This window comes from Beta vulgaris, chromosome 9, assembly GCF_026745355.1.
Source record: "Beta vulgaris subsp. vulgaris cultivar EL10 chromosome 9, EL10.2, whole genome shotgun sequence".
NCBI classification, from domain to species: domain Eukaryota; kingdom Viridiplantae; phylum Streptophyta; class Magnoliopsida; order Caryophyllales; family Amaranthaceae; genus Beta; species Beta vulgaris.
In genome coordinates this window covers 25127688-25138310 of record NC_079210.1, presented here as the reverse complement: position 1 = coordinate 25138310, position 10623 = coordinate 25127688, and the positions used below count along the sequence as shown (strand labels likewise).

Genomic DNA, 10623 nt, shown 5'->3' with positions numbered 1-10623 from the left:
ATCAAAGCCTACGAAGATCAAGCCGGACATGTCATACCACATTATTTTACCCATTCATCCAAATTTTGGACCGAATCGATCATTTCAAATTCGAGATTTTACCGAGCCGAGCTAAACTTGATCACCTCCATCTTACCACCTCCACCTGTCAACCGTCAGTGGCATACTCTAGTCTCTAAACACAAGGTGATCCTAAAAATCAGGCTAGAAAGCCTAGGGGTAGTCACTAATCATGCTATCTTAATAGTAACAATAAGCAAACCCTAAAAAAACGTTCGGTACTCTCTAATAGATTGCCTAAATTCACTCTCACACTTCATTTCTCCTCAAACTTGGGAGAACCTCTAACTGACAACATTTCCAGGTAATTTATTCTCTCTCTTCTTACTTTCAAATTTCGCTATTTGATCATCCAATTCTTCATTACACCTGTTGATCAATCATTTCATTAGCTTGTAGTGTCATGCAATTCAACTGATCTCTATTGTAAGATTATTGCTGTTGATCAATTGCACATTTGTGCACATTTTTTATTGTATTTGTTGCAATTTTGCTTGATTATGCTATGTTTGAATTTGATCTTGATTTAATACTCTGTAATTGAGTGGGTTGTTTGAAATTCATGAATTGTGTTGTTTTTGCCAGAATTTTTTTGATGGTGTAGTAGTTGTACACTTATGACAGTACGATTTTGCTCTTGGTTTGATCCCTGCTGGCTGCTATAGATGTTTTGATCAAATTTAATCGCCGTTATAATGATTATTGATTGATGTTTTATTAAATTATGGTCATATATAGATATATTTTTTTCTTTTTAGAAAACATATTTTTATGCGGTTTAGCTTTGATACCTCTTTTGCTTGCTTGATTGTTATAGGAGTAATTATAGTAATCATTCCATGTGCTCTGGAAGTGAAGAAAGATTATTTAATTAAGTGGTGTGTTTTTGGGTGTTGTCAATGGTCCTTCAAATAAGATTTTGTGGTTGAAGATGTATATAACTGGGTTGTACGTGATGTTTTTGAGCATAAGATGGAAACAGGAGGTAATCCTGGAATCTTCGTATTTATGCATCCTTGTTGCTGATGTTTGATCGTTGAATGTTTTACATATGTCTATCGGTAGAATTGTTTGTATAAATGGATCTTGGTTGTTTGAGTTCATCACTTCAGTTTTATGCTCTATCCCTTCTTGCTTAGAGTCAGTTTAGACTCTATCCTAAAAAAAAAGAAGTCAGTTTAGACTCTTGAGATTTTTTTGGTATATTATTGTATTCATTTTATTATTATTTTATCCGATATTCCAATCTACTATTTGTACAATGACATTATGTTGATCTTGTTCTTCTTACTAGTTTTTGTTAACTTGGAAATTGTCTTTACAATATAATTAGAAAAATTGATTTTAATTTTGCTATATTGAAATACATTTAATTTTAGAGAAATTTATGTTGTACTAAATTTGAATAAAATATTTGTTCTGAAACAAAAGAAAATTAAAATTCATTGTGTCAACTTTAGCTGGTGAAATTGCATTGAGCTAATAGTGTCTTAAGTAGTGAAATGTGTCTCCATTAATTGGCTGAACAAAGGGTGATTAAACTGCTGTCTACTCATGTGGAACTATTTAAAGAAAAAAAACACGTCCATTCCCTTCATGTCTTAAGCACCATCTAGGATCTGAGTTTTAAACTATTCATCCACCTTAAACACCATTGATTGGAAGGGTATTAAATTCACCCTTTATTACTTGGTAGTCATTTGATGGTTGTTATTTGCTTTTAGAAAGTAACACTTATTTTGGATATGGTTATTATGCTATTTATATAGTTTTGGACTCGTGCAAGGTGTTTCCCACGCCTTTATTTGTCCAATGAGCATATCTGCTTAGGAACTCAGTGGCGGGGATTTTGTTGTATAGATTTCACTGGGTGCTTATGGACCGATGGTTAAGATTTAACTAATTGTTGTTGTTTAATGTGTCTTAAAGACTTTATGAGAACGAGCATATCATTGTTGTTGTTCAATGTATCTTAAAGACGTTTAACTAATTGTTGTTTGGCCAATGAGTGTCTCTCGCTTATGAGGTGCAATCTTTAGTTAATTTTGTTGGTTTGTTTCTGCTTCAATGGAGTTGAAGCTTGATATGTGTTGTTACCTGCCCTTTTCTTCTTCTTCTAGTTGCTGTTAGAGGCAGGGGAGGAAACTATAGCCATCCCTTCTAGCTTGATTCGTTCTCTATAATAAGCACTCTGAACCTTTTATACGTGTATTTTTCTTAATTTTGTCATTTTCGCTATAGTACTTATTTTACCTGTTGTTGATGCTAGAAAATTAATTTCACTATGTAAGATTAGTGGAGTAATTAATGACATGCTGTCTGTCTGGAGTTTATGTTTGAATTTGATGAGGTTAGTAGCTTACTATCTACTTATCCGTCATGTGTAATTTTTCATAAAATTCTTCGTTTATGCCCTAGTGTTTGCAACTCAATTTCGTTAAGATCAAGAAATGGTGAAGTCAACTTTAATTACTACCTCCATTTCATATTAGTTGCAACACACACTTATGACATGAGTTCTATTATTTTATTGCAAAAGTTGAACTGATTGAAAAAGTCGGTATTTTTATACTATTGATAAATTAAACGGGTCCTTTTAATTGGGGGTGGATGGGTGGTGAGGGTATTATTTTATCATTTTTAATTAATGTGTGGGATATAGTTGTAGAGTGATAAATGGTAAAATAATAGTGGGCTCATACCTTAAAGTGTTGCAATCAATGTAGGACGGAGGGAGTACATCATAATATGTGGAAAGTGAAAAGTGAATCTATATGTAAGTTATGTGATGACTTGAATGAAAATCTTGCAACTTGCCTAGCTATGAACTAGATTGACATACAAACAGTGTGAGATGGTGGGAGTATCTTAATAATCTTTAATACATTTCAAAAAAGTGAATAGTCACATTTTGACATTGAGTAGGGTGAGCATTTTTTTCATTTTGCTTTTATTCTTGTATCTTACTTTGTTTGACAAGTGCTTCAACAGATTGCTGGAGAATTTGGCTTTCGAGATTTATTAAACCTTCCTTTAATAGACGGATTATAATTGGTAGTCCTGACTCCTGAGTCGATGGTAGCTTAACTTTTTTGTTACAGGGGTTTGTCAACATCTGTGTAGTTGACTCTGACATCCTAAGCAAATGCTATCTTGGTAGTGTGTCATGTTTTATGCTGCAAGTAACAGTTTTAGGATGTTTCTAAACATATATGTACATGAGGGTTGGATGATTGAGATGTCTCTTTTAACTATTAGTCCTTCAGCTATATGCCTGGATATATTCTATGCCGAACAACCATATCATTTTTGAATTGTCATTTTTCCTGACTGCATTAAGTGGCTTCTTGTGTTTGATTTTATCTTCTTCCTCTGCAGGTCTCCCTGCTCCAGCAAACATGGCGGATGGATCAGGGTATCCATCTGTGTATAAGAAGATACAAGGAAAGTCTTATTTCATGTCTCAAGTTTCACCCAGTTTGCAAGCAAGGAATTGTACGGTACACAATTTCAGGCGTTCCTTCTTTAATGGAGAATTCCAAAGTCCTGTTCTGTACTCGTACCAGGGTACTGGCTTGACAGATGTGTCTCCAGTCTCTACACCGATTCTTGTGCCTGCAGTGGCTGAGAAAGCACAAAAAAATTTCTGGGTTGATTTTCTCATGGGAGGGGTTTCTGCTGCTGTTTCTAAGACTGCTGCTGCACCAATTGAACGAGTCAAGCTCTTGATCCAGAATCAAGATGAAATGCTCAAGAGTGGTCGGCTCTCTGAACCATACAAGGGTATATCTGACTGTTTTGCCAGAACTATGAAGGATGAAGGCATGATTGCTCTTTGGAGGGGAAACACTGCCAATGTTATCAGATACTTTCCCACCCAGGTCAGTGACTTATTGCTTTTTGCTTCGATTTGGCGTTGGAGTGCAGTAGATATATCATCTTTGACTGCAATCTGGTGCTTTTTTTTTATCTTGTTATTGAATCTATAGAATCTGAAGTTATTTTTGGTGAAGGTAATAATTTCATAAAACTCAAACTTAAGGCATGTCTACAAGGCCTTGGCCCATTTAGACAATCTTGGAAACACTACAACCTATTTTGTACACAAGTAATATAGCCTATGGTCTACATACCAAGAAATATACAGAGCTAGCATAAATCAAACCAAGATTGATCAGTAACAGAAACTGATTTAGCATTATAGCCCTAACAGGAACCTCAATATGTTCTTGAATGGCAATGGCATTCGTAATATCTTGAACAGAAGGGATCTTTTGATTCTAATATCCTTCATTTTTTAGCTCTTCACACTCTATACAGACACATTTACAGTAGCATAACGGATACTTTTCTTGAAACTTTGAATTGCAATTTATCTGCATAAGCTGCAACTGGTTCAAGAGATAGACAACCACTGTTTGATAGCCTTTAGACACTCCCTGCTAAAAGCGCACTCAAAGAAGTGTGAGATGGACTCAGAATCTGATGCACAAATAATGCACGTGTCATCGTCACTGATATCCAACAAAAGCAGCCTGGACTTGGTGTTTAATCATCCTAAAACAATAAGCCAACAAATGAAGCTATGTTTAGGAATTTTAAACCTGCACCAAATCCATATTTTCCATGGGACACTATCCATATTACTTCTTAGCCACTGGTACCCAAAACTAATTCATGGGTGATGAGACTCTAACCATATTACTTCTTTGCCACTGGTACCCAAAACTAACCGAGTTTAGACATCTTGGGTTTTGAATCCAAGAATTTCCTCTATATCCAGAAGCCACCTTTTCCCTCACTTTACAAACAGAACTCGAATACCAACTAGAAGAGGCAGGGGAATCAGAAGTAATCTTGTCTGTTTTATTCTATTGCGTAGAATAAGGGGTTAGAATTTAGAAAAAAAGTGTGAGAATTAGAGTAGATAGATGTTCCAGATTGAATAGTAGATATCAATTGAGTGGGTATTCTAATTCATGAGCTTGTTAAGTCATCTTTGCTTAGAGGATACTAGGAGAGTAAGGGGTTAGAAGTGAGAGAAACAAATTTTCCTGATTCAAGTGAAGTTCAAAGTTCAGTGTGTTTGTTGAAAATATGAGTCTAATAAACCACTATCCTCTCCTTTTTATTTTCTTCTGGTTTTTGTTGTTCTACTTTTGTTAATTGGTAATTGGTGTGTTTGTCCAATAGGCCCTGAACTTTGCTTTTAAAGATTACTTCAAGAGGATGTTTAATTTCAAGAAAGACAAGGATGGGTACTGGAAATGGTTTGGCGGAAACTTGGCATCTGGCGGGTTAGCTGGTGCTACATCTCTTTTCTTTGTGTATTCTTTAGATTATGCAAGGACCCGGTTGGCCAATGATTCTAAGGCTGCGAAGAAGGGTGGTGAGAGGCAATTCAATGGTTTGGTTGATGTATACAAGAAAACACTAAAATCAGATGGTATAGCTGGCCTTTACCGTGGTTTCAGCATCTCATGTGTTGGAATCATTGTCTACCGTGGATTATACTTCGGAATGTATGATTCACTTAAACCTGTGGTGTTGATTGGTGGATTGCAGGTAAATCACCATTTCTGAATGCTTTTTCTTTTGCATGCTGTCGATTTTATGTCATTCCTTCTATTATTCACTTTTATCATTTTGTTTAGGATTTAAATCCTCTTTAGGCCTTGTTTTTACTGGTGTAGTATTTCAGGGAACTACCTGTATTGTGAATTGAGCACTGTGCATTGTCTGCAATGCTATGCTTCCTCATTTATTGCTTGGTGATGGTGATGCTTGCAGGATAGCTTTTTGGCCAGTTTTCTCTTGGGTTGGGGAATCACAATTGGTGCTGGGCTAGCTTCCTACCCTATAGATACTGTGCGTAGAAGAATGATGATGACTTCCGGAGAAGCAGTTAAATACAAGAGTTCTCTTGACGCATTCAATCAGATCGTCAAGAAAGAAGGATCAAAATCACTCTTCAAGGGGGCTGGTGCAAACATTTTGCGTGCTGTTGCAGGTGCTGGTGTGCTTGCTGGTTATGACAAGCTACAGCTAATTCTCCTAGGCAAGAAATATGGTTCTGGTGGTGGCTAAGGCCCTGCCTTATGATGATGGCGATGAGTATGAAGTATATTATAGAATAATTTTGGTAGTACCCTTTATATATACTTTCTCCAGCTCTATGGATATAGTTTCCTGTGTTTCTCATCACCAGACCATTCTGAATTTCGAAGTGTTGTTATTTATGCTCAAATTCAGGCTTGCTTTTGCATTTGGAGGAGTTGTTTTGGCCATGGAAGCGAAAAATAACTGAATAGACAGTGTTTGTCATTTGAAAATGTAAACTCTTTTAGTAGAAAGAGTTGCTATCCTGGAACTTGTGTTTTATTAACAGCAAATGTATGTGTCTATTTTGTTTGCCAATATTTCACGGCTATTCATTTTGGGTTTTATCTTTGATACTATTCCACCGTCTTCCTGCATATGACTGCTCCTTTTGGCAGTTCAACATGTTTGTCCTGATCGACTAGGGTGTAATTCCTCCTTTAGATTTCTGCCGAATCATTTGGTGGTAATTTTTGTGTTACTATTGAGATAGTGGATAAGTTGGGGGAATACGAAAGGTTTATTGGAAATTCTCAAGTATGGTGATGATGGGATTAGAGAAATCAGATGAGTTTGGTGAAAATTTGAAGTCCTTACTGTAGGCTTCGCATTAACGTTTATGTGACAAGGAGAAAACAGGCTGCATGCCTGCAGCACCTATCATGTATACTACTAATCATGATATATTTGTAAACTTGCTAGCCTATATATTTCTGAGATGTGCAAATTCTATGTTACAGTTACCTGTATCAATAATGAGAAGGGACAATGGCTTTCTTAGTAGACGAGCATGACGTTGCGTATTGGTAAATTTTACTAAGCGTGTCACACTAGCACACGCCTTAACTTGCCGCCACGCAACATGCGTAGGGGTACATAATGTCACGCGCCGCCTGGGAGTATGTATGTTCTAGGGTATATTAAATGTGTTGATATCCTTTCGCACAACTAATCCTAACTTTGACAATATTGTCCTCTTCCTTGGTTCTGAAGAAATGTCATTACTCATTAGCTTCTTGATCAATTACTGGTTTGTTTGAAAAACATGTAAATGTCACTCTCTAGTTCCACTTCATGTTGGAAGGAGGTAAATCGTTGTCGATTGTTTTTTCTTCTTGTACGATGTTCAGAACTTGAAAATGAAAAAAGGCCTAGCTTGTTACCTCTGCATTCAAATTGTCATCTCCTACTTAGTTGTTAGTATATATCCATTTTGTGTTCAAACAAACTATCATTAAATACTTACAGAATATATCCCAACAACACTATCTTTAAGGATTTTAAATCTCCAACCACCATCGAAAGCCACACCAACTGAATCAACAATTTGTGTTTTAGAGTGCGTATGGTTAAAAGAAAGGAAATCGTTTTTCTTGAGAAAATAATTTCCCTTTTTTGAAGACGTGACATTTTTTCTATGTGCTCCTTACCTTATCTTTACTGTTCTAACTTCCATTCTCAATCTTCTTCCCTCCATTTTAATTTTCGCTTTCCAATTAATTATTTGGTGAAGGAACCAAACAAAGAAAAATTACTGTGTTTCGAAAATGATTTTCCATTATCCATGAAAAAGTTCTCGGCCCAACCAACAAAACATTAAAACGTCACTGAATTATTAAACAGAAGACCCAAATTGATTGAAAATGAAGTTTGAGTCCCTTACAAAAGCATTGCAAGATTGTCTAGTATTCCCTTACAGATTAGGCTACAGACAGCAAACAACAAAAATGGGTTTTTACAGATCAAAAACTTCTACTCTTGTTCTTGTTTTATATCTTCTTTCACTCTTGAATAAATTCGAGACGAAACACAACACTCATCATTCCCATCCTCATCACAAGCATTCACACTCTTTTGTTACTAATACCAGGTTGAACCAGGCATATATTGCTCTCCAAGCCTGGAAAAAAGTCATCTATTCTGACCCAACAAACTTCACTTCCAACTGGGTAGGATCTTCTGTGTGTAGCTACAGAGGAATATTCTGTGCACCTGCTATCGACGACAATTCCACCACTGTTGTAGCTAGTATTGACCTCAATCACCTTGACTTAGCTGGGTTCCTTCCAGATGAACTTGGCCTTCTCACTGACCTTGCAGTCATCCATATAAACAGCAACCGCTTTTGTGGGATCGTCCCACTAACTCTGTCAAACCTTACCCATTTGTATGAACTTGATCTTAGTAACAACCGTTTCGTGGGTCCATTTCCGTCTGTAGTCCTCTCTTTGCCGTCCCTCAAGTATCTCGATCTTCGATACAACGAGTTTGAAGGCGCGGTTCCATCTGAACTCTTCAATAACAAGTCTCTTGATGCAATCTTTGTTAATAATAACCGCTTCACAAGTGTAATCCCGTCTAACTTAGGCATGTCTACAGCTTCTGTGGTTGTTTTCGCTAATAACAGATTTGGTGGGTGTTTGCCTCCAAGTATAGCAAATTTTGCTAACTCAATCGAGGAACTATTATTGATCAACACGAGTTTAACCGGGTGTTTGCCCGTAGAAGTTGGATACTTGTATAAATTGAGGGTGCTAGATGTGAGCTACAATCAATTGGTAGGTCCAATACCTTATAGCATTGCAGGATTAGCTCATTTAGAGCAGCTTAATTTGGGCCATAATATGATGAGTGGAGAAGTGAGTGATGGGATATGTGTTTTGCCTAACTTGGCTAATTTTACACTTTCTTACAACTTCTTCTGTGAAGAGGAAGGACTATGTTCTAACTTGACATCAAAGGGAACTCTGTTTGATGATCGCTGGAATTGCTTGCCGGGGAAGAAACTACAGAGGAGTAAGAAGGTATGTGATGCTATTTTGGACCATCCGGTTGAATGTGAAGACTTTCATTGTCAATCCTCTTAATTAGTTTCTTGTGTGTAAATCTTGTTATAATACTAGTACTATCTTTGTTTAGCTGAAAACGGAGACTAGAGACAAATAATTGAAAGGTTTATTATTCCTTTATTGTCTGCTTTGTAAATTTGTGTGAAGATAGTTGAATACCTGTAAAATTTCTCTATGCCTACTGTAAGATTCTGCACCCAAAAATAAAAGAAGTTTTCAGTTCAAGAGTATATTTGAGTGGTTTGAAGTGGTTTGAAATGGTTGTTTGGTTGATTGCAAGGAGCACAGTGTTTTAGAAAGTTGCAATATCATGAAAATTTCATTACCTATGAAGCATGTAAAAAGTCATTTGAGACCGGAGTGAAGCGCAATTTTTGTTATTTGCACTAAAGTGTCGTGAAACTTTTAGCTTAACTATAACAAGAAAAGTTGGCCAAAACAATAGTATAGACTTTTACTGATATGAACAATCTCATATGAATTGAACTATTTGCTATGATTAAAATGAACTTCAGTAGCCAGTTCTAATATTATTTTAGCCAGTTCTAATGACATTTATAGTCATTATGTTGTGAAGAAACATTGTAAAACAACAAATTGGCCAAACTGAGATTTTGGTGTTCTTTTCTTTCATTCCATTCTCTCTTGTTCCTTACAAAAGGTTGCACCTTACATTTATATTGACGACAACAATTGGTGATCTCTAGGTTACTTTTAGCACACCATACACAGCATAACAGCTAGTGTTAGCTAAAGGACAAACAAGTAGCTGGAAAGACAAATTAAGAGATTTCCTTGATTTTACATGGACTGGATTATAGTTAATAGAACTAGACATGAGAGAAAATGTAGATGGGCATGATTAATGGATCTCATTCTCAACACTCCCCTTCAAACTAAGAGTGAAGAGTGATTCTGAACTCTCAGTTTTTTTGGCAATTCAAATTAGTTATTGAAAAAAAAAATAGGGCACAAGCTAAGGATGAATAGAGTAATAAACTGCTCCAAAAACATCCAAACGAACTTCACCACTACATCAGAATGAGACTAGTTATTTCTTGGTGACTACAATCACAAGCAACTTTAAATTAATATCCTTAGCAAGAGCATTAGGAGCCATCAAAGTGTTTCTGAAGCATTTTGTGTTCCGCTGAAGCCAAATGGCATAAATACACTTAGTATACATCATGACAAAGACCTTATCCTTACTCTTCTTGCTTCTAGCTTTATACAAGCTTTTCCTCAACTCCTCAACTACATTCGTTCGAGGAAGACAAGACATATATTGCAAGACAATTTTCCACACATTCATACTGTAACAAAAATCAAAGAACATATTTTGAACAGTCTCCACCTTCACATCACACAACTTACACATGAGGCTATATTCACCATTACGTTTATGAACCCTTACAGTAGTGGCTAACCTATTTAACAAGGCCATCCAAATAATAAAGTTACTTTTAGGGGAAGCCTTATTGTTGCAGACTAGTCTATTCCTTTTCACTTTATCAAATTTGTCTTGCAAAAGCTTATAAGTTTTCTTAATGCTGAACTGATGTTAGAGTGTTAACTTTGTCCCAAACCACCTATTCTCACCAATAACTCTCTAGAC

At 36.2% G+C, this 10623-nt stretch overlaps 2 protein-coding genes across 2 annotated transcripts; both read left to right on the top strand.

Moving 5' to 3' along the window:
- The first annotated feature begins 202 nt into the window (after positions 1-202).
- LOC104902831 (ADP,ATP carrier protein) lies at positions 203-6518 on the top strand. Its single transcript, XM_010690747.4, has 4 exons — positions 203-364; positions 3439-3941; positions 5254-5625; positions 5851-6518. The coding sequence occupies exons 2-4, from the start codon at positions 3459-3461 to the stop codon at positions 6145-6147; spliced, it is 1152 nt and encodes a 383-aa protein (XP_010689049.1). The 5' UTR covers positions 203-364; positions 3439-3458; the 3' UTR covers positions 6148-6518.
- A 904-nt stretch (positions 6519-7422) lies between these two features.
- LOC104902829 (leucine-rich repeat extensin-like protein 4) lies at positions 7423-9240 on the top strand. The gene has a single exon (XM_010690746.4). It carries the CDS (start codon positions 7803-7805, stop codon positions 9024-9026), a length of 1224 nt encoding a protein of 407 aa, XP_010689048.2. The 5' UTR covers positions 7423-7802; the 3' UTR covers positions 9027-9240.
- The last annotated feature ends 1383 nt before the right edge of the window (positions 9241-10623 follow it).